At 37.7% G+C, this 24636-nt stretch overlaps 1 protein-coding gene across 6 annotated transcripts in view; it reads right to left on the bottom strand.

Annotated features, from left to right (window-relative positions):
* SEC22A (SEC22 homolog A, vesicle trafficking protein) overlaps window positions 1–23470 on the bottom strand; it is a 79318-nt gene extending 55848 nt beyond the window's left edge. For 3 of the 6 annotated variants that reach the window (XM_003991713.5, XM_045037030.1, XR_006585101.1), the window contains exons 1-4: window positions 23369–23470; window positions 17236–17436; window positions 3701–3864; window positions 2382–2576 (exon numbers count right to left, since the gene is read on the bottom strand). In XM_003991713.5, the coding sequence (XP_003991762.2) occupies window positions 2382–2576; window positions 3701–3864; window positions 17236–17436; window positions 23369–23415 (607 nt within the window). In that variant the 5' untranslated portion in view covers window positions 23416–23470. Of the gene's footprint in view, window positions 1–2381; window positions 2577–3700; window positions 3865–17235; window positions 17437–22537; window positions 22671–23086; window positions 23288–23368 lie in introns of those variants that run through there. The other 3 variants (XM_003991714.5, XM_045037031.1, XM_023260227.2) reach the window with 3 other exon arrangements.
* Between the last annotated feature and the right edge of the window lie 1166 nt (window positions 23471–24636).

The following is a 24636-nucleotide window of genomic DNA, read 5'->3' as shown; positions in this document are numbered from 1 at the left end:
CAACTCTCGATCTCAGCTCAGGTCATGATTTCACAGTTCGTAAGATTGAGCCCTGTGTCATGTTCTGTGCTAAAAGCATGGAACTTGCTTGGGATTCTCACTCTCCCTCTCTCTCTGCCTATCCCTTACTCGCACACGTGCACTCTCTCTCAAAAACAATAAACAGCAACAACAAAAAGATAGCTTTGTTGTACATAGGATTCTTGACTGATAGTTTTTTTGTTCCTTTGAGCATTTTGAACATGCTGTCCTGTGACTTTCTGATCTCCACTGTTTCTGTTGAGAAGTCAGCTGTTAATCTCATTGGGGTTCCTTATAAGCGACAAATTGTTTTTCTCTTGCTGCTTTCAAGATTTTCTCATTGTCTTGGTCTTCCAGCATTTTGTTTTTGAGAGAGAGAGAGGATAAGCAGAGAAAAAGAGAAGAGGAGCAGAGGAAGGGAGAGAGAGAATCTTAAGCAGGCTGTGTGCTGAGTGTGGAGGTGGGTTTCAATCTTACAACCATGAGATCATGACCCAAGCTGAAATCGAGTCAGACGCTTAATGAACTGAGCCACCCAGGTGCTCTGGTCTTTCAGCATTTTTAATATGATTCATCTATTTGTGGATTTCTTGCATGGTTATCTGGAACTCATTGAACTTCCTGGAGGAGCACGTTTTTGGGTAAATTTGGAAACTTTTTAGCTATTATTTCTTCAAATACTGTTTCTGCTTCTTTATTTCTCTCCTCTCCTTCTGGTTCTCCCATCATGCATATGTTGGTGTGCTTAAGTGCCCCATATTTTCCTGAGGTTCATTTTTCTTCATTCTTTTTTCTCTTTTCTTTAGATTAAATAATCTCTATTGATCTATCTTCAAGTCTGCTAATTCTTTCTTCTGCCAGTTCAAATCTACTCTTGAGCCCCATTAGTAAATTTTTTATTTCAGGTGTATTGTTCAATTCCAGAAATTCCTCCTGGTTCTTTTTCTTTAAAATTTCTATCTCTTGGGCCACCTGGGTGGTTCAGTCAGTTGGGCGTCCAGCTTCGGCTCAGGTCATGATCTCACAGTCTGTGAGTTCCAGTCCTGCATCAGGCTCTGTGCTGACAGCTCAGAGCCTGGAGCCTATTTCCGATTCTGTGTCTCCCTCTCTCTCTCTGTCCCTCTCCTGCTTAAACTCTGTCTCTCTCAAAAATAAATAAACATTAAAAAAATTTCTTTAAATTTCTATCTCTTTATTGATATTGTCTATTTGATATAACATCATTGTTATACCTTCCTTACTTCTTTAGTAATAATTTCCTTTAGTTCTTTGAACATAGTTAAAATGCCTACTTCGAAGTCTTTGTTAAATCTGACATCTGATTAGTCTCACAGGCAGTTTCTATTGCCTGCTTTTTTCCCCTAGTATATGGATTATACTTTCCTCTTCCTCTGCATGTATTACAATTTTTTGTTGGAAATTGGGCATTTTAGAAAACCCTGAATTGTAACAACTCTGAATACTGATCCACCTCCTCTCTCCTGGGGCTTGTTATTAGTACTGGTCTGTTTTCTGGTCTGTTTCCTGAGTGGATTATTTTAGGGAAATGTGCATCCCTCTTTCTCCCATAATTTGTATTAATTAGCCCAAGAAATGTTGTGTTCATTCCTGAATGCCACATTTGAAGAATACTAACAAACTAAAGCACATGCAGAGGAAACTTCCAGGTTGGGGAGGTTTTAAAATGTCACAGGCCAAAAGGCTAAAGAAACTGATTATATATGAGTTGATCTTACTAATAGGATAGAAAGGAGACAGAGTTGCTAATTTCAAAGTTCTGAAGTGCTTTTCTGGTATAGCCAAAAAGCAAGGAAAAGTCACAGAACTTAGACAAACAGGTCAATATTACAGGGAACAGACTTTAGCTCAAAATATAATGAAGAACTTTTTAAACAAGAAATTCAACAATGGCACAAGCTGCCTTATACAACAATGAGGTTTCCATTTTTAAGCAGAAGTTTTCAATCTGTCACAACTGTTAAGGATGGTATTTCTTATTTGGAAGAGGAGGTTTAAGTAGATGATCCCATTTTCTGTGGTAGTCAAGAAATCTGGCCTTGAATGTACTCAGTTTGACATAATGCAAAGCACTTTACATGTACATTAACATATTACGATTATTCATCTCTAGAAAAACTTTAGAGTTCATCTGAGATTGCTATTTAAAAGTATTTTCCTGATTAGTCACATATCTGGTGGATTACTGTATAAAACACTGGGAAAAAGAATTACTTTAAATGTCTATATTCTCTCAGGTACTTGCTTTAAAATATTAGGAAAAAAGTAATTCATTTTCAAGAGTTATTCAGTTCTTATTAAAGTTTGTTTTTTTAATGAAATAATTGAGATCCATAACTCACCAGAAGAAATCTTACCAGCACCTTTATAGTCAACAGAAAATGCAGATGTGACTCCATTGGCTGACCCCAGTTCACACATGGATATTTGATAAGGGGGCCTCAGCTTGATTTCCATCTGCATGTCAGACAGATTTATCTTTGTTGAAAGAGACCTGGGATTATTATATCGCTGCTTGGTCCTCTGAATGAAGTTATCTATGTAAAATAAAAAATAAATTTCCTTGCAGTCATTTGTTTATTAAATAAAGTGTGTGAGAGTGTGATGTTAATGGAGTAAATTCTGCAGATAAACAGTTTAATTTGTTATCCAAAACTATTCAGTTTGTCATGGAATATTCTAATATTATTTGTGTTTAATGGTTAATATATCATGGGGTCATCCATTTTCCACTCTAGAAATTAATAATTATAAATAAAATAATAATTTAAAATAATGACTGTGAGACCATTTCTACTATTATATCCACTTCACGGAATTATTTTAAATTTTTACAAAAAAAACAAAAACAGCTTTCTTTAATTTTAGATCAGTCTTAATTTCTATAGGGTTTCATATCTCATAAAATATAAAGTTTATCAGTATTTACCAATTGTAATTACATAAGAACATACGCTGTAAATTGCATGTTCTTACAAACCTGTTTTCTTATTTACTGCTTACACCATTAGAATGTATGTTTTGAAGAAATAAATTTAATAAAAGACATTTTCGAAATATCTTCCAATTTTACTTTCATATTTACAAGTTGGTTTTACTTCTTTTCCTCCTATACCAGGAGTCAAGTAAACTAATGCCCATGGGCCAAATCAAGCCCGCTGTTTATGTAAATAAAGTTTTATTGGAATATATACTCATTCATTTATGTATTGCCTATGGCTGCTTTCAAGCTACAATGGCAGGGCTGAGTAGTTGTGACAGAGACCATATGGTCTTTAAAGCTTAAAATATGTACTATCTGGTACTTTCCAGCAAATGTTTGCCAACCTCCATTCTACATTAAGCAGACTATAAAAGATTATCACATAAACACAGAACTCTGAATCTCTGGCTTATAAATTTCTCATTGAAAAATTGTCCTCTGGGATTAATTCTATGTGTCAATAATCACAATCCTCTCCACAGCTCAGACACAATTTTTTCTAATAGGCACCTACATGAAGAAGTTGCCATAATTTATAGACCCTCTGTCAAATTATTCTATCAAAAGCAAGGTAGCAGAATTTTCCGAGTTTTTCCCCTGGCCCCCAGTATTATATGAAAAATAGCTTATGACTGGATGGAGACAGGACAATGAAAAGGAAAAAAATCAGGCCCTTACCAAATTCAATGAAACAGTATGGTCTGACAGCAGTATTTGTCTTCATCATGTTATAAGTAGTAATGAACTCCTTCTGAAGCTCATCCAGGAAAGAGAAGGCCAGAACATTTGGGTAATTTTCAGTGCACAACATCATGTAGCTCACTCCCAGAGAGCTAATAAAACTACAGTGTAAAAAACATTGGTTTTAAAATTTCAAATTAAATCAAAGTAATTCGTTGCTTCAAAAGACTGGTTCTATACACCGTAAACTGCTGCTACAGTGGCAATGAAGATATTAACATTTATTATATATTCTAGCAAAAAAAATTAAAGAAACCAAAATATAATTCTACTTCCAGTTGCAGTTAAAAACAGTAAACCAAAAAAATGTAATGTACCTAAAGATGGACACACACTATAATTCTAACACTTCAGTCATTTAACATTGGGGGTAGAAAGCCGGGGAAAGAATATACAAATATGCAAGGGTTACAGACAGCTTAAGGTTTAACTATTCAACCTAGTGGAACCTAATACTGTTCGAATCAAGAACTCTAGAGATTCTGATTAAAGTTATGGACACTCTCCTCAGATGTGCAAACAACACAAAACTTGGCACACAATTTCAGGGTGGTCACTGAGCTTCCGAAGTCATCCAGTGACTCCACAATCAAATGTTCTACTTCACATCATAATGAATTATGAACCATGGGGTAAATAAGAGTAATTTATGAGTTTGTAACAACAACAAATAAAATAAATAGGGTAGAAAGGAGAACTCTTGCTTACAGCAGAATGCTGAGCACCAACCAGTAAATGTGGAGGTAGTGCTAGAACTGGAAAAATCAGCATTTTGCACAAACACAGTAGGGCAAGGAAGGATAATCAATGAATGCTGAATCTAGGGGGAAATTTTGGTGAGGAGTAGGAAATTTTGCATGGTTTTAAAATGTCTTCCCATTGATTGCTTATTTGTTGCAAGGGGAAAATATTTATTATACAGCAGACACTAGACAATATCTTGACTGAGTATTCCAACATTACTAATGATGGGCAGATGGACCTCCTGTGCCTTTAGGTGTGATATCCTCAGAAAGAGATATCAGCTACGTAGTATTAAATGTGTATATGTAATGTATGTATGTAGTATGTCGTATTCTAGCCAAGAACGCATAATCTGAATCTAATCATGAAAGAATATCAAGATTCTATTTAAAGGGGGGGGGGGCTATAGTCTTTAAAAATTTCAATGTTATAAAAAAGACATAAAGACTATGCAAATGTTTCTGATCAAAAGCTAAAGAGACACAACTAAATGCAATACCTAACCCTAATCTGGATCCTGTGCCAGGGCAGGAGTGGGGAAAGGGGGTTGGGGGAAGGAACGCTATAAAGGACATGCCGGGCCAACTGATAAAAATGGAAGGCAGGCAGTAAAGTGTGGTATCTCTGATACTAGAGCTGATAACTGTACCGTAGTTAAATAGAAGTGTATCCCTAATCTTAGAAAATACACTTAGAAGTTAGGAATAAAGGGACATGGTATTTTAAGTTTATCTCAAATGACTTAGACAAAGATAAGTCAGATAAATAGGTAGGCAGATAAAAACAATAAAGTAAATGGACTAAAATGTTAACAAAAGGTAAATCTGGAAATAGGTATTATTTGTATTATTCTTATTTATACAACTTTTCTGTAAGTTTGAAATTATTTCTAAGTTAAATTTTTTTAAAATGTCTACTTTAAGCACTGAAATGTTCAAATTAGCCATGTTCTACTGAAAACAAAAATGTCTAAAGTGTACGACCCCCTACAATAAGCAGAGAATGGGATACAAATTAACCCTTCTTAGTGAGTCAATTTAACATTCTTTAATAGTACTGTTCAGTGTAACTCATCTAGATCAGGGACAGCAAACAGAGCATAAAGGCTGTACCTCCCTCCCACTCCTGCGAAAAACACTGTTAATCTATCACGGTAATCTTTACTGCCAAACCCTGATCCATATGGGAGTCCTCCTACCCTCTTTTTTCTCTAATAATGTAGAAGCAGAATTTATTTTAAATTTATATTTATAGAATATGTTCAAGTAACTCAAATTTTTAAAAACTGAAAATGAAATACGGTATTTAAAGTGTTTTATCACTACCTCCACCCAAAGATAACCAGTTCTCTATCCCTCAAGCAATTCATGCTATTTTTTTAAGATTTTTTTTTTTTTTAAGTAATCTCCACACCCAAACAACATGGGGCTTGAACTTATGCTCCAAAGATCAAAAGCCACATGTTCCACCAACCACACCAGCCAGGTGCCCCAACTCATATTATTATTAAATTCTTACGTATCCTTCAGTGAGAGTTCATGCATATACAGTTTCCTCCCTCCCTCCCCTCCACCCTCTCTTAAAAGACCATCCCATGCAGCCAAATGATGTGGAGTTGGCACCTATTAATCATCTATGATTAATGGCATGGGATATACCACTGGAAAAATTGTGCTCATCTTCTACTACTGGAATAACCTGGAATTCCCTTCTGAGGTTCACTTAACACCATCATTTGATGCACTGTTTTCCAAACTGCAACTGTTACTGTTAAAAGGTCATAAAGTTAGTGTAGTAAACTACATATTTTCTTTAAAATTGAAATAGCACATAACAGAAAATATTGGAATGCACATTGCTTCAAAGAAGTTTTTAGTTTCTTATTTTTATATAGATAATATTCAAAAACTAAAATTATCTCTTCTTATCGATCAGTCAAAAAAGTTTAGCCATACACATTGCATTTTTCTATGAAATAACGAAATCAAAGGACAAAGTATGTTTTTCCCAAGCAATTTTCTCTTCCCAAAAAATCTTCACTATCATTACAAAAATTCTTTGACATGTCACTAGCATTCAAATAAATGCCCCAGTAACCTGAATTGGGATAAAAACACAATGATGATTGGCTTCCCCATACTCAGAACACCCAAGTAGCTAACTAGGAATTGTTTCATTAGCCTCCAAAAATAGGACTTCATTTTTTTGTGTTATGGTAAAATTTTACTGTATTTCTATATTAATAATAAAGTGAACCACAGACATATACATGACAGTTAATCCCAAACGGTTTCTCTTGCTTGCGCTAACTAGAGAATTACTTGTAAAATAAAAGAAAGCCTCTGTTTTTAAGATTTTATGTCAGCATTTTCAGAGACCCCTTCTTCCCAAGCCTTTATTTTACTATAATTATAGGATATTCTCTGAAAAGGCTACAAAGTGCTCTATAATATTATGGCTTTTCATAGTGAATTTACTCTTACGTTATTGTTTTTCTTTGAAATGCAAAGCCAGTTTTCCAACAGTACATACAAATCTTCTGTTATCAAAAGATTTTTTCTGGCTTTTTCAACTATCATGGGGACAAATTCAAAGACTCCTACCCTTTCACGGATAACTCCTCATATGATATAGTCTAAAATGACTACAGGCATGTCAGTTTGTGCAAGCTTTAGTATGTCCATTAGGTTCATTTGGCTCACATTTTACAAACAATCTGGCTGTTGCCTTTCTGCCTTGAGGAGAAAGAAGATTAGTAGAAACAGCAGCAGATATAGTTTACTGACCATTTAGTCTGAACCAGGCCCTTTGCTAAGTGCTTTATATATGTATTTGATTTAATTTCATTCTCACAGTAAAGGGACATCACTATCTCCATTTTACAGATGATGAAACAGAGGCTCAGAGATGTTTAGTAGCTTACCCAGGGCCACAACAACCATTAAGAAGCACAGCAGGGACGAACTTAGTTCTAACTCCAAAGCCTACATTCTTTCCCAATGCAACACTAACTTCCCTCTGTTACAGATGAGCCAATTATGTGCCAACTCACCAACTTTTTTTTTCATGTTTTCAAGCTACAAATCAATCTCTATTTTCCCCCCTAATTAAAAGTAATGAATCTTAAGGATTTGGGAACTTGTATTACAAGGATATTCAGGAAGCCCTGCCAACTTCTCTACGTCCTGTGCAACTCCACTCCTCCCTCTCTGCATTCCAGCCACACTAGTGTCATTTCAGATCCAAAGGATACCAACCTACTCCGGGTCCTCCAACTTCCAACCTGAGAAACTTCATGAATTCTGTCTTCCCTACTTGCAATGCTCCCAACCCAACCCCGTCTCTATCATGGCTCCAATTCTGACATGGTTGATCCTATTCATCATTCTTGGACTTAAAGACCCTCTCAGAGCACACAATCTAAATGGATCCCACCCCTATGGTTGTATCATAGCAGCTGTTATTTTTCTTCATGTAACTAGCCCAGTTTGTAATTAGATATTCATATGTTTATTTGTTGTAATGTCTCTTTCACTAATATCTATGCTCCGTAAGAGCAGAGATAATTTCTGTAGGGTTCACCACTGTATTCTTGGCAACTAGAATATTTGGTGTCTAGGATACAATAAGTGCTCAATAAATTAGTGAATATACGAGTGCAAAGATGACATCACTCATTCACTCATTTACACACTAATTTGTTCAACATATTGTGCACATATAATTGTACAGCCCAGTCGTGTCTACACAAAGTATCTACATAAAGCAGAAGCTCAATAAATATTTGAGTAAATTTTACAGAACAGAGTACAACTTCACCTCCTCTTCCAGTGATCCAAGAAGGCTCTAGGGTTCAGGTCAGTGAATTTTCAACATTCCCCTAAAGACAGAGATGTTCTCAGATACCATGCAGAATTACTCATCTACAGATGGCTATACATATCTGTTAGATAGGTCTACTCTCCTTTTTATCATGAACATTACTAATACACACACACACACACACACACACACACACCCCAAAATTTTTCCTGTCAACACCCTGAGCACAATTTTTAAATTGCCATTGTTTTCTTCCTACTTTGCTCTAATTTCTTTTTTACTTCCCTTCTATTTCTGGGCTTTGGTACCAATGGGGTTTGGTCTTTAGAGCTACTGTCTTTCTTCTGGCCAAGGAATTTATCCATGCTCATTACATCTTTGGTTCCTCCCCCCAACAGTAGGAACTTCTTTAGGGCCTTCTAGGATCAAGTGTGTCTTAAACAGGTAAGGCTGACAGAAAAGTTGAAACTGCAGATAAGGCGTATTTACCCCTTTCAATCACTTCATTAAAAAGCTAATTCTGTCATGTATCCAAGCAGGCCATACCTCAAGTGATTTCTAAAATCCAATAAAACAAGCAGTTTTAAACATTAAGCATTTTCTAGTATCTGATTTTATTTATGAACTGTCAAAAAAATTTTACACATCACCAATGAAACACTGACATTATTAGGACAACTGTGGCCTGATGTACCAAAGTAAACAATGAGTGAAAGCAATGGTCTTCCCCACAGCAAATACAAAGCACCTCTCATGCATATGTCTAGCATTCTACTCTACAGACTCTGATTTCAAAGACCAAATCTCCGCCTGCCAGGCACTTGCAATAAGGTGCTGTAAATGCACTTAAAACAACAACATACAAAACAAGAAAATAAAACTGCATTTTGTAGCATGCTAAATGACAATGTATATAGCAAACTATTAATAAATTGAGCCAGTAATAATTAACATTTGTATTCCCTACAATGGTACGTACCATTGTACCATTACACATAGAAAATCTGTCAATCCTTTGTAGCCTCATTTGCCCTGTGAATAGCCTTCATGGGTGAAGAAAAGTTCTCCAGAAGGACATGCCATCTCTAATCTGTTAAAATTGCTAAGTGTAAGAAGATTATTATTTTTTAAACTTTATACGTATATATATATATGTTTTTAAAGTAATCTCAAAAATAAATAAATAAAATAATTTCTACACCCAACATGGGGGTGAAATTCATAGCTCCAGGATCTTGACTCGCATGCTCCACCAACTGATCCAGCCAGGCATCCCAAGAAAATTATTATCTTTGAAACAGAACCTTTCATGCTGAATTCCATTCCCTAAAATAAAGCACTTAAACTTTTAAATAAGAATAAGTTGGACACTATGAAAGTGAGTATAACTTACAGATTTTATTATCACCAAATATGCCTAATAGGAAATAAAGTGAAAGCAAGACTGTGCCATCACTGGGCGAGTAGAAAGAACCAGAAAGAAAACTCAGTAACACTGAGTGTCTCCCATGTGCAGCATTCTACCAGGAACTTCTTTTCTCACTTAGGCCTCTCTTATGTGGCCAACTTTCAATTATCCTCCACTGGTGAAGAGATAAATTATGAATACATTATCCAATGAATAAAAGACCCATTTAGGGGCACCTGGGTGGCTCAGTCAATTGAGCATCCAACTTCGGCTCAGGTCATGATCTCGGCTCATGGGTTCAAGCCCCACACTGGGGTCTGTGCTGACACCTCAGAGCTTGGAGCCTGCTTCGGATTCTGCATCTCCCTCTCTCTTTCTACACCTCTGTCTCTGTCTCTCAAAAATAAATAAACATTAAAAAAAAATTTTTTTAAAGACCTATTTAGGGGCGCCTGGGTGGCTCAGTCGGTTGAGCGTCCGACTTCGGCTCAGGTCATGATCTCACGGTCTGTGAGTTCGAGCCCCGTGTCGGGCTTTGTGCTGACAGATCAGAGCCTGGAGCCTGCTTCGGATTCTGTGTCTCCCTCTCTCTCTGACCCTCCCCGTTCATGCTCTGTCTCTCTCGGTCTCAAAAATAAATAAACATTAAAAAAAGCATTAAAAAAAAAAGACCCATTTAGTCACTAATTTTAAACCCATTATGTAAGAAAATATTTATTCATATGCAGCATGCCAGGTGATAGCAACTTATAACAGTAAGCAAAACGAGAATCAGAGAATTTTAAGTGGGCAAAGGATTACACCATCCAAACCTTGGATGAAATAAACAGCAAGAAAAATCTGCCTATGAAGTCCCTCATTTTCTTTTCTGCAGAGTTAATCTATCCCTTGATTCACGATCTCCCACTAACTCTAACACCTTCACACCACAAAGAATGAAATCTTGACTTTTTAAGATAATCAATCAAAGGTAATCCCTCATTTACCTCTCAGTGGTATCCCAAAACTTTATGGCAACTAGAACTCATTTTTCCACAAAAACTGTATTGTAAGAGAAATGAGGTTCCAAAACCAGTTCATAAAAGCCTACTTAACATGTATGTGGTTGAAAAGCTGTTATATATATATATAGACATATATTATATATATATGTCTATATATATATAATATATGTATATATTTTGAGAGAGAGAGAGCGCGCGCGCGCACGCGCGCACTAACAGGGATGGGGCAGAGAGAGAGAGAGAGAAGAGAGAGAATCCCAAGCAGGCTCCACACCATCAGCACAGAGCTCAATGTGGGCTCGATCTTATGAACTACGAGATCATGACCTGAGCCAAAATCAAGAGCCAAACGCTTAACTGATGGAGCCACCCAGGCACCCCATGGCTCATCAATTTTAGACTTCACACATACTCTATTCCTCATTATTTCTCAACCAAAAACAGGAGGGGGGAGGATAAGTTTCACTTAATTCTCTTCCCTAGTTAATTTTTCTCTCCATAAAAAGTAAAAAGAATTAGGAGAGTTACACATGCACCTTATAAAGAGAGAGTTTAAAGGTAAAGGGAGGCAATTCTTTTACCAGAGTATAATGTGAATGCTGAAGCTAAAAGACTATGGTTCATATATACCATTTACTGGCTTTCTGACTGTGATTAAGTTTCTTAAGTCCCTAAGTCTCAGTTTCCTCATCTGTAAAAAAGCAGTGGTAGTACTACAATGGCTATCTGTCCAACAACCCTTCTCTCCTTCCCTTTGGGGAATTCTCTCCAGCTCTACTACCTATTCTATATGACTTTGGTAAAGCTGTTCATCCAAAGGGTGGACATGTATCCAGGATCCAACCAAAAGTACCTCAGCCCTCTGACCACAATGCTATTCCAGAAATGGGCCACAACACAGCCAGACTAATAAAGTCCTTTCCCTGAAACATGGAGGGAGAGGGCTGGCTCACCTGAAATGAAGTATGCCTACAGCTGGCAGTAAAGTGTTTTCCTATACATGGAGAATACCTATCTGCAAAAGGAGAGAGAGGGAAGAAATGAGAGAAATATTCCTGATAACAACATGAGTCCCTGGCTCCATTTAACTCAGGAGCCAACCTAGCCTTCATAGAACGCTTTTTTTTTTTTACTTAAGCTAGTGTGAGTTGTGTGTCTGCCCTGGGACAATGCAAAAGAGCTGTTGCAAAATTGAATGATAACCTAAGAAAAGTGCCTGGAAACTGCAGGTGCTTAATAACTGGGTCATTGTTGAAGTTGTTATTCTTATAATCAGAAAATAGCACCAAAGAGTGAAAGAAAAGCACTGCAAGAAACTAAAAACAAAAGGCAGGTAAGCCTAAAATAGCATTCCTGGCTAGAGATAGTAGTTTGTGGACAAATACAGAGAAAGTAAAGACTCAGGTAAAGAGAGAACCTATAAAGCTCACAGACATTATCAGACTTAAAAAGAATTCACAGTGAAAGAGCTAAGAAATTTTATTTCTTGCACTAAAATTCACAGTAGAGTATGACTGAACTCCCAAAGCGGTTTACATTTTCATAAGAGGAGTATCTCAATGTTTAATGAGACCTCAAAATGTACAACTATGATTTTCAAACCCCCAAAACCAATCTCAAAATTTTAAGATCCCACATGACACGACTTAATTTCATATGGTTCATAATTATTGCTTTAGTTATTATTGTTTCCTAAGTTCTGACATAGGTTTATATATTAAACATTTATGACAATTTAAGGAAAGTTTCCTTCAACTTATGGAATAGATAAATTCCTTAAAGTTTTACATAGAATTGTACCATCAGACCCTTGAACAATGCTGGGGTTAGGGACGCCAACTTCCTGCACAGTCAAAAAACAGCATGAATTTTGACTCCCCAAAACTCTGACTACTAATAGCTTACTACTGACTGAAAGCCTTGCCAGTAACACAATTAACACATATTTTGTATGTTATATGTATTATAGACTGTATTCATACAATAAGTGAGGGAAAAGAAAATGTTATTTAAAAAATCATAAGAGAGGGGCACCTAAATGGCTCAGTCGGTTAAGCGTCCAACTTTGGTTCAGGTAGTGATCTCATGGCTCATGGGTTAGAGCCCCACATTGGGCTCTGTGATAACAGCTCAGAGCCTGGAGTCTGCTTCAGATTCTGTGTCTCCCTCTCTCTCTGCTCCTCCCTAGCTCATGTGTGCTCTCTCTCTCAAAACTAAACATTAAAAAAATTTTTAATCATAAGAGAAAATACATTTACAGTACTATACTATACTTATTCAAAAGAATTAGCTTATAAATGGACCTGTGCAGTTCAAACCTGTGTTGTTCAAAGATTCAACTGGACCATGAGAAGAAATCACAAAACTAGATTATGCACCCCCTCAACCACCCACTAACCAACAAGGCAAACTGAAGTATTTTGACAAAATGAAGACTTAACTCTATGGCACTTTGAACACTGCCATACTCCCAAAACAACCATCCCTCATTTAGCAGCTAGTATCTTATGTGCAAGGCACTGTGCCAACATAAGCTCCACAGAATGGGCTACATCAGCTGAACTCAAGTATTCAGCCACTACAATGTGGTAAAGTTCATCATTTTCCTAATACAGGGTGGGGGCGGGGGAGGGGAGGAATTTAATTTTAAAATGTTACTCTCCCAATTTTTTTCTCAAACTCTATGGTTTTTCTCTACCTACTGCACTAGAATCCAGTGCAAGGTACCATCTGATTTAGCATATAATTACATACTTATTAGCTACTATGTTTTGGTTCTCAGTGGTATTCTGCAAAGAGCACCTCAATTTCTACACCAATTTGAAAACCACAATGCTAAGAGATGAGGAATCATTTATAAGCCAGAGCAGATCAATTATCTCAGTGAGCTATCTAACTACAGAGAAAGGATATAGAAATTTAAAAATAAATTTAAAATATGAAAAATATAAATGAGAAAGAAGTCAAGTAAGTTCTATAGGCAATGTATGAAGGGACTGATCATGAGAGAAATAAAATAATAGCAGCAAGAAAAAAAAAAATAATAGCAGCAAGGAAGGGGATTCAAGAAAAAGGAGGCCAGAGGCCGGGCTTCGAGAAGGCAGACAGGCAGCCTAGTGTCAGTTTCAGGCTATGCTATGATGCTATAACTGCAAATCTCTAAATTTTATCTGGCAAGCTCATGGGTAGTTAGAAAAAGAGGTGTCACAAGAGAATTTTAAATACTCAGGTAATGTATAAACCCCCAATTTTATAGGGATTTTATAATTCAGTCTAAATGTACTGTCATATAGCATGAAAACCTCAATAAACTAGAAAACAATGAACAAGTCCTCTAATCAATGATAGAAAATACATAAAACCCAGGTTCTTGTCAAGAGCTAGAATTAAACTTATCTACTATTCAATCCTTTTAAAAAACTTGGTTACAAAAATAATGTGCATATAGGCTTTTCTAGGTGTGGTTCTGAAGGCCATGTAATCTATTTATTCCTTTAGACATTTCAAAATTGTCAGGTCAGGCCAGATTAGACCACTGCTGATTCATCTCACTCATAAACTCTCTCTCATAAAATTGCTTTTTGCATTATGTCATTTGCTTACACTGAGGAATATTATAAGAAAAATCATAAGCTCATTGTTATGGCTGCTGGAAGAATGCTATCCAAATGCTGTCCCTCTTTACATACATCAGGTCTCAGTAACATGAAGAGCAATGTTCTTATTCCCTGGACACTGTAGCCTGCAAATGATTCATCCTCCTCCTTTGTTTTGGCCATGAGGAAGCTCAGGGCAATATTTGCAGTCCTTTTCAACAAATGAATGGACTATGCAGTTTGCATCTCCAGAAGGAAATGTTACTTCAGTTTATTATTCTCCTATCTTTATCTCTACCTTTATGTGATTCTCTTTCCTGTGCTCTTGAATTATTATATTTTTTTGTAAACTGCCTCACATCCTTTGTGGAATAAGATGAGGTACAAAGAAACAATACAAAATCTAGAACTCAAAACAGAATTGGAGGAGTGTTAAAATTTTACTACATGATACTATACTTTGAAGAGAATACAGAAAGAAAACCCATTTGCAAAAAAAAGCTGTTCTTTCAAGTCCAGGATATCTGCCAGAATTCATATGCATTCAAACAATCTTCTATAATTCTGACATGTGTCTACTATACTATATAATATCAACTGAAACTCAGAATAATGACCAAGGGTACTAAAAGAGCCTATTAAACAGAATATTAAAATGTTTCCAGTTTCTCTCCATAAAACAAAAGTAGGTTAGACATCATTTTAAATATATTTTAACCATCACCACCACCACATTTTCCAGTTAAACCCTTTGAAAACCCTATTTAATGATCTTACCATTATCCAGGTGATCTAAGTAATTATGGACATTCTGTAAGGGTCTATTCTGGGCATCTCAGAAACTCAGTGGGCATTTCTACCCTCACAGTTTCAACTTCTATGTGAATGATTCCAAAATCTCTACCCATCTCAACTGGACTGCCTAGTCACAACCTCATGTAAAATACCCAAGATAGTGCCTAGCCTAACCCTTTCCAAAGACCTCTTTGTGTCCAATTCCAAGGTTTAAGTCATCTTTGGTATTCCATCTCTTCATCTCTGGTATTCCATCTTATCAGGCATGACCATTTCTTCTTTTGAAGTGTCTCTGTGGTTGGCATTTTTCTTTTCCATTTGCACTTACATCTTATTAGTTCAGGCCCCAATTATAAGTTAATCTCTTTCTCAGACTTTCCATTTCACTGCCTCAGCATTGTTTTTTACCAAGTCACTTCCCTCAAACCTGCAATAACAGCTTCTTTTAACGTATTACATCAAAGTGACATCCCTCAGTCTGAACTTTCAGGGAAATCCAGGATCTGGCCTCACACTAATTATCTGACATTTCCCATAACTATCCCTAAATCACCATTCACTACACCAGGTCAAATGGGTGAATGTACTCCCAGTGCTAAGTCATTCTTTACTCACTCTGCCTTTCCTCTCTACACCTGAAACACCCTCTTCTCTGCCTTAACCAAATCTTATGAATTCTTCAGGACACGGCTGGTGTCTCATCTCAAAAATGAAGCCCTCTCCTAATTATATCCCTTGTGGACCCTGTCCTTATCTGATTTCTTTCTGTATGCAAAATCAGTGTCAAACTTCTGAAGAGTTAATTGTCCTCTGTTTCATGTGCATGCTCCCCAAGGGGTTCTTATCTATTACCATGGATTTAATTATACATAAGCTGACCCCCAAATCTAAATCTCCATACTTGTCCTTCTTCACTAAACGTCAGACTTACACATCCAGCTGCCTACCTGACAGTGCCTCCTGAATATCTACTGGGCATCTCAGACTTAACATGTCCAAACAGAACTCTTGATTTTTACCAAAAAACATACACTCTCCAATCTTACTCATTTCAGCCCCATTAGCCAAGAAATTATGGACATTCTCTAGGTCAAAAATCTAGAGGCAACTCTTGATTATTCTCTTTTCCTCACATCCCACTACAATCCATTAGGAAGATTTGTTGGTGCTACTCCCAAAATGCAGCCCCAATCCAACCATTTCTCATCATTATCACTGTCATTCAAGTTATAAGCCATCACCTCTAAATGAACTTCTTTAAGAGTTTCCTAAGTGATCTCTCTGCCTCTACTCTTTCTCCTTTAGAGCACATTCTCCATACAGCAGCCAGGATGATCTACTCAAAGCCAAAACCACATTATATAACTCTCCAGCTTAAAACTCTCCAGTGGCTTCCTATTACATTAGACTCAATCCAAACTCTTTATCACAGCCTAGAATGCTCTATGTAACCTGTCCCATTCCTACCTTTCTGACCTCAGCTTATGCCACCACTGTATTAATTGTCCACACTGCTTCAGCATCTCTGGTTTTCTTTCCATCCCTTCATCAATATCAAAGGTCTTATGCACTAGCTGTTACTCTGCCTTGTTCTTTAACCACAGCATCCTTCACATGACCATCTTTTTTCTCATCTTTTAGGTCTCTGCTCAAATATTGCCTTTTCAGAGAAGCCCTAGACTACCATAAAGTCACTCTACCCCAACACCCAGTGTTACCATCTTTATATACAATAAATAGATGAGTGCTATCCTCTCTCACTAGAATGTAAACTTCTTAAGTTCTTTGAGGTAAAGTATCATGTACAATTTTTTCTATTTCCCATTACAGTTTGCCTGGCATATAAGAACACCAATAAATAACCTAGTGACCAACTTATAAAATACCTTCGATCTACAAAACTATAAACATTTCTAAAGCCAGATTTAAACACAGAGAAACTGCAAAAGGGGCAATGACATGACTACTGCTTTGTATAAGTTCAGAACCACGTGATTCTTGACTTGAACACACCTTCCTAATCACTCACTGATTTTTACTGCAACCACTTAAATTTCATTCGGATGGCAACCACTCGGTAAAGAGAGCAAACTGAAGTCTTACTTGATGTTATAATGTCCAGTTTTCAGTGTACATCTATCAGGAAGCTGAGCCAGTTTCTTCGAGAGCATTTTAAAATACTTCCTGCACTCCTGCACGCCTGTGCCTTGTTCATAATCAGTAGAAGCAGAAAGTGGCAGCCCATCCCTGACACGAATGACTGATGCGGATAAAATCATAGACATTTCAACCAGCAGAGAAGACCTGAAACAAAATGAACAATTTGGGTTAGATAAAAAAACTATTCGCCTCACTAATAATCAAAGATATACTAATTAAAACAATGACATACTACACTTTCCTTAATAAATTAGCTTTTAAAAAATAATACTTGCTTCTTTCTGGTATTCTCATAAGTATCTACAGAGGTAAGTATTGAAATATTTACTCAAACTAATTTGGTGGTATTCAACAGAGTTTAAAAATATTTATGCCCTTTGACCACAATATATAACCCTATCCTAACGGAAGTAATCAGATTCAGACAACATATTAAACAGAAAGACATTCTTTCATAGAAATTGCCAAAAACAATCTAAACATCCAACAATAAAAGAAATGGTTAATTACAGTACATCCCTATGATGGAATATAAAGCACAATAGTTATGTTTGTGAAAACAGTTTAATAATGTGGTAAAATCCTTATATTAGGAAAAAAGCAGGATAAAAACTGCAAATGTTGTTTTCCAAAAGACAAAAAGAAGGGAGAGATAAATGGAGAAATAGATATTAGAAGGAAACATGCCAAAATTATAATAATGCTTATCTCCAGAAAACAGGATTATGTGTGATTGTTATTTTATAATTTCCTAAATTTTCATAATATCCCACAATGGCCATATATTACCTTTATAATAAGAAAAAAATTATTCATAGTAAATCTTAAAGCTAAAGGAATAGTGGTTTTAATACTGCTCTCAATCTCTTTATACCAGAAAATCATAATGGTCTCTTTTATTATATTCTGATCATGCTTCATAAAAATAGATAAAAGGACTTCACAGGCCAGGTCTGAAAGAAATCAGGTAAATGGAAACTTAGATTTAAGATATATAATACTGCTCAAATTTTAGCTTGTATAAAAACTATTGGAAGTTTGGTCAGAAAGGCAGATTTCTGAACCTCCTCCATTGACTGTGGGGTGGAGCTTGAGAATCTTCCATTTTTAACAAATTCCCGGGGAAATGCTACGTTTAGTTTCTACAGATCATACTTTCAAAAACACTAAATTAAAACATGTTCACAGTCTGAAATTAAGTGATAACTCTTTCCTGACAGGCCTTCAGAGCATTATGCTACTAAATACTGCTTTGCTAGCAGTAGGGGCAACGGTGAACACTGAAAAATTTGCTAACAATTTCATAGCTTTTTTCAAAATATTGTATCTCAGGGACTAAATTAACCCTTACCTGCCCTGTTCAGATAGGTCAAGACTATCTCATTCCAAAAATGAAAAACTGAGTTAGTTAGAATATTTTAAAATGCCGCAGAAAACCAAGTGGTACCGAATCCGGAAATTAGGACTACAGCTCCTAGCTTTTGTTGCTATGTAAAGTCAAAATGTGACTATCCATTCATGATGGTAATTGACTAGAAACATTAACCCAAATAACAAAGTTAATGCATCATCTTTTCATGGGGAAATGAGAGGAATAGATAGGTATTAACATGTCCTTACTCTTTAATATTTTTCTCCTCCATTCGTTTAAAATGAAAAAAAATAACCAACAGAAATTAAATTAGCCTTTACCATAATGGGATCTTCCAACAAAAGTTCCAACATGACATATTCAAATTATTTTTTTCTATTCAATCAGTTTCTTTCCTTTTCTAAAAGCAGTAGCAAGAGAAAGCTGGGTTCCCTCTAAGGATGATATCTAAACTAAAAACCCCTATTAAAAACTGTTACTATGTTTTGCTTAATTATTAAACCATAATTATGATATTTAGCCTAAGAATAAGAAAGTAGGAAAATGTCTTACTTCATACCTTTAGGCATGTATTATTTAAACATAAAATGTTTTCTTCCCAAAGTTTACTGCAACACAATAGGTACTCGGGGAATCAACATGAGAGCAGGGTTGTGACTTCTAGTTTTCCAAACACCCATATTCTTAGTATTTAAAAGTAGACTGTATTATTTTATGCCTGATCTGTCTAGGATCTCAACAGAAATATTAAGAATAATCTTTATTACAGAGTGGCAATTTTCATGTAATTGTCAGTTACTCTTTTATGAATTAAAAACAGAAAGATATGATTCGTATTTCCGAAAATATATACTGAGGAACAAATACCAACCTGCAAATTCCATTCACTTAACAAACATTTATTGAGTACATACCAAATGCCAGGGACTATGCCAAAGGCTATTCCTACCCCCAAGAATCATCAATAGATGAAAAGAGCAAACACAACACAACCTGTGTTGACCACCACTTAGCTAATTAGAAAACCACTGTTAGACAAACCTGCATTTCAGATACTCCTAATACATTTGGGCTTGTAACCAAAAGCACAACACAGCACTGATAGTCTCTGTCAAAATTCTTAAAAGGTTGTCAGAAAATTGCTTCTATTAGTAGATAAGATTCTTCTGAAGAGAAAAAGTTAAATCTCTTCCTCCCAGAGTCATTTGACCTAACATCCAAACCAGTGAACTAACAAAAGAAACTAGTATGACTGTCCAATGAATAATGTCAGGCTTAACTAATTTGTAGATGGACTTCAATCACTTTAGGATAAGCAATCTCTCCTCTATCAACTAATACCTCCCTTCTCTTTCTATCTTGGATTCTTAATGCAGTTCCTTAAAAAAAAAAAAAACACTCCAATCTCATCTGGATTATGATAGTAGAAAAAGGTATCCACCCACATGAAGACCAAGCTAAGGTTAGAGTACCTTTAGAGTCTAGGCACAGTGGTGGTCGGGAAACCAAGGAAGCGTTGGGAGGAACCAAGGAAATCAAGAGGTTAACATTTGCATGGGGAGATTCAGGGCAATAGTAGTTTTATCAGGGCCATAGGTATATTTTTAGCATGATCCATTTTCCCTCACCTTTAACCCTGAAAAAAATCTGTCTTTAGATAGCAGAAAACTCATAGGGATTTGGGTACTGACCTGCATATCCTTTCCTCAAGAGCAACTGCTAAAGGAAAAAGCCCAAATTAGAATCTAGGTAGGTCTGGGAAAACATTTACCTAGAGGCTGATCTCTTCTTCAGAACCTTGTGGGGTAATGACTGTGGGCCACCAGGAAGGCAATTTCTCAAAAAGTAATTAACAAAATCCAATACAGAAGTATATTTTATATCTACTTTCAACAAGATGCTTTCATAATAGGTAAAAACATTTCATATTGCGTTAACCACTCATATTTTAAGTTCATTATTTCCCAAACTTAATTATCCAACTATCCTTTTCAGAATTCTTATATCTACATCGCACTTGTACTATTATTTACCTAAAGCAGCCTTTCAACTGACTCATTTTTTGCCCTATCCTCAGCAATAATATCTGTGAAATCCGTTTTGAGGTGTTACATTTTTCTAATTTAGAGAATTTTTTTTGTTTCATCCAAATGTGTGTGTTTAATTTTTTGGAAAATTATTTAATGTTCATCTGCTTATACTCAAATTATCTTGCATGGGAAACACTCCCTTGGTACATATTTCATTGAAAATGCTGGCTGAGATCTGTGGAAATGGGGGCAGGGGTTTTGGGGGCAGAAAGCTATACTAATTATGGCCCACAGGGTGGGAGCAAGATTGAGTGAAAAGGGAAGGACTCAACAGCCATAGGTTAACAGAAAGACACTTGAAAGACAGAGCTTAAAAGAGGAAAAGGGGAAAGAGTGCCAAGGACAATCAGAATTTATTTTATGGCTTTGCCTATGCCCCCACCTTCCCAGAAGCCTTCAATACTATTATAGGTGCTTGTACTACAAAGTATGTATAAGACCTCAGGCTCCAGAGTAGATACCCATATCTAGGAACAGGGCCCTCAATACATGCACAAATTGTGAGTCCCCAACAGTGAGGTAGGTATAATCTCCATTTACAGATGAGGAAACTGAAGGTCCCTTTCTCAATGTCACTACGAATATACAGCAGACCTGGTGCTTAAACTTAAGTATCTTGTATCTCTGTATCACTGTGCTACATCAGTCTCCTTAAACCAGCAAGGAGCAAGAAGTCAGTGATACAGAAGCTTTCTAGCTACTCTTTGAAATAATAAAAGACCACCTTACATTTTCTGTAAGAGGCAGTGTAACAGTTAACAGGATGGAGTCTGGAACAAATGCCTGGGTTCAAAAACTGGCTCCACCATGTGCTAACTGTAAACTTAGGCAAGCTTTGCCTTTCTGTATTCAATTTGCTCACCTATACATTGTGGTCACTAATAGCACGTATCTCCTAGGATTATTTTAAATTTTTTTTTCAATGTTTATTTATTTTTGGGACAGAGAGAGACAGAGCATGAACGGGCGAGGGGCAGAGAGAGAGGGAGACACAGAATCGGAAACAGGCTCCAGGCTCCGAGCCATCAGCCCAGAGCCCGACGCGGGGCTCGAACTCACGGACCGCGAGATCGTGACCTGGCTGAAGTCGGACGCTTAACCGACTGCGCCACCCAGGCGCCCCTCCTAGGATTATTTTAAAGACACTAATAGTATCTACCTTACAGAGCTACATAAAGAACCTGAAACATCACCTTGAAGACTGAAAGTGCAACATTGCTTATTATTATTAATTTACTGACTGCCCTCTAATTATCAGGCACTTTATATACTACCTGATTTAAGCCTTCCAATAACCTATGAGATAGGTACTATCAGTTCCATTTTTCCTTTGAGGATATTCAAGCTCAGAAAAGTTAAGAAATTTATTCAATTCTTAAATTCGCAAGTGACAGATTTAGATCCAGGCCTAACTCTAACCACTCTATGAGATACTGCCTCACAACGTTTTCAAATTTCTTACTCAGGTATTTGGAAAGTCACAGGCACCCCTTTGAAAAGACCTAGGCTTCTTTTAAACATCGATATAAAACATAGATTTTTAAAAAATCAATTCATACACACACACACACACACACACACACACACAAAGGTACTAAATTGGTTATCATGGTTCTCAACATAAGAAATGTCCAGATATCCCATTAATTTAGGGCATGATCACACATATCAAATACTGAAATACAACCTTCAATAATGGAAAGTGTTGGTACTGTTTCAAGTACTAATTCCTTATAATCTCAGCACGTGAGCAAATTCAAATTTAGAAAAGTGATTGTTCCACCTGTTAGATGGGATTACAACATCTCGCGTCTGGTGGCTGACACTTTAGCCCTGGACTTTGCCTTGGCTGTACAGGCATAGGAGGGACTGGTTCTCAAGCTCTCCAACTGCCCCCAAGAGGTTGATCCAGGAAACTGAGGAGAAAAGTCCAAAGTTGTTTTCGCTGGCAGAGAGATTCAAGCCAGCTGGGGCTCGGCCTCCTATTCTGGAGCCCTCTTCCATCTGTGGAGCCAATTGCTCAGGTCTGCTATAAGCCACATTGCACCCAAAGTGCCACTAACGGGCCTTAAGAGGCTTCTTTGGCCAACGAGGTCAAATCTCTGGGCTCAATGCTCATTAAAACCCCACTGAACGCAAAGTAAGCCACTAGTTCAAATCCCACCCTGCTTTTAAAAAATAGGAAATGCCACATCAAGCTCTCTGGTCCACCTAAGTAGCCTAGGTAGATGGCCGTGTTTCTAGCAACTGGACGCCAGGGAATGCCCCCCACTGCTGGCAGCCCACAGCGACTGTCCCTCCCCCCGGGTCCCCTGCCTGAGCAGTCCCATACCCAAGACAGGTCAGCCAAGGGGCAAATGCCACTCGCGCGACCCCACAGCCCCCGTTAAGCTGAAGGGGAAGAAGTCCCCGCAATCCCACCCCTCCAATGCTCCGCGGCTCCAACCACCCGGCTCCCGCCCCCCAGGGCACGCGCTGGGTTCCTGCTCGGGAGGTCTGTAGTCGCGAGGGCGAGGGTCACAGCCGTGGCGGGAGGGAGGGAGAGCGAAGGGACCCAATCTTGAGCGACCCTAAGAGGGTTGAGGAACGAGAACTGGGAGGGGCCAGGTCGTACCTGTCGAGCCGAGACCCGCCGCTCCAAGTGACGCGCCCGCAGTGCATTATGGGGCCAGGGAGTGGCCTTTCCTCGGGGCAGCCCCACGTCCAACGTGGCTGGCGCCTGGCGGGATCAAGCCCCGCCCCCTCCCTTCGGCCCGCCCAGGCCAATCAGGGTCTGTGGGAAGACACATTGGCCCGCCCCCTCCCCAGGCCCGAGGTTGTCCCGCCCCGTTCCAGGAAAGATTGGCAGCGTTTCACGCACCTGCGCCAAGACGTTGCAAAGTCCTCTGGTGACAGCTAATGTTGTCCTTCACAAATGAAGCTAATCTCTCCTGCTGGTCGCCGGTATCTGGAGTCAGTTCGTCTCTCACGCGGCCACACAGCAAACATTATCCAAGGAGCGGGGGGAAAAGCCCCCTCTGAGTGAGCAAGAAAAGGACTTGTCCCATCTATCACCACACAAGCAGGCACCTAACCTTGGCAAAGAAATGCCAGATGCAGACCCTACGGGCCCTTTCACCCTTTGCCTGGACATGCATTATTAAATAAACACTTGATGACTGTGTACCACGTGCCAAGCCCGGTGTTGGGCATTGGGTTACAGGAAAGAACATAACACTGAATGGAATCTAAAGTGTAACAGGAGCAAGAGATGTTAAAGCATAAATCATTACATAATTATAAATTGTGATCAGTACTATGAAGAAAAACTAGTGGGTGTGATGATTAATTAATTTTGGACTATCAGGGAAGATATTTTTAAAGAAGTGTCTTTTAAGTTCCAGGTATATGAAACAACCTTAAAGGATGTTTCAGGCCAAAAGAACATTAAGTGTTAGGTGGTTGGGGCATGAAAGAAATTGGTGCGTTCTAAGAACTGAAAGGAAGTCAATGTGGTTGAAACGAAGGGAGCAAGCTTGGGCTGAGATGAGACAGAGGCCAGACCATGCAAGCTCTTATTGGCCACATAATAGATTTTAGACTGTATTTTGGAATGTATCCTAAGGTTAATGGGCAGCTAATATAAAATGTTAAGTAGAATCTGATTTACATATTTAAAAGCTCACTCAGGCTATTTGTGGGGAATAGTTTGGAGGAGGGCAGGAGGTGTTGCTGAAAGGCCAGTTTAGGGGCAGTTACATTAGTCAAGGCTAGAGATGATGGTGGCTTAACCTAGGGTAATGGCAGTGGAGACAGTGAGAGTTAGATAATTTCAGGACATGTATAAATGAGAGGTGGAATCTAAGGACTTGATAATGGATTGATTTTCTGGGAAGAGTAAAA

Source organism: Felis catus, chromosome C2, assembly GCF_018350175.1.
Source record: "Felis catus isolate Fca126 chromosome C2, F.catus_Fca126_mat1.0, whole genome shotgun sequence".
Classification (NCBI taxonomy): Eukaryota; Metazoa; Chordata; class Mammalia; order Carnivora; family Felidae; genus Felis; species Felis catus.
The sequence above is the reverse complement of the archived record's forward strand: the minus strand, read 5'-3'. Positions and strand labels throughout refer to the sequence as shown.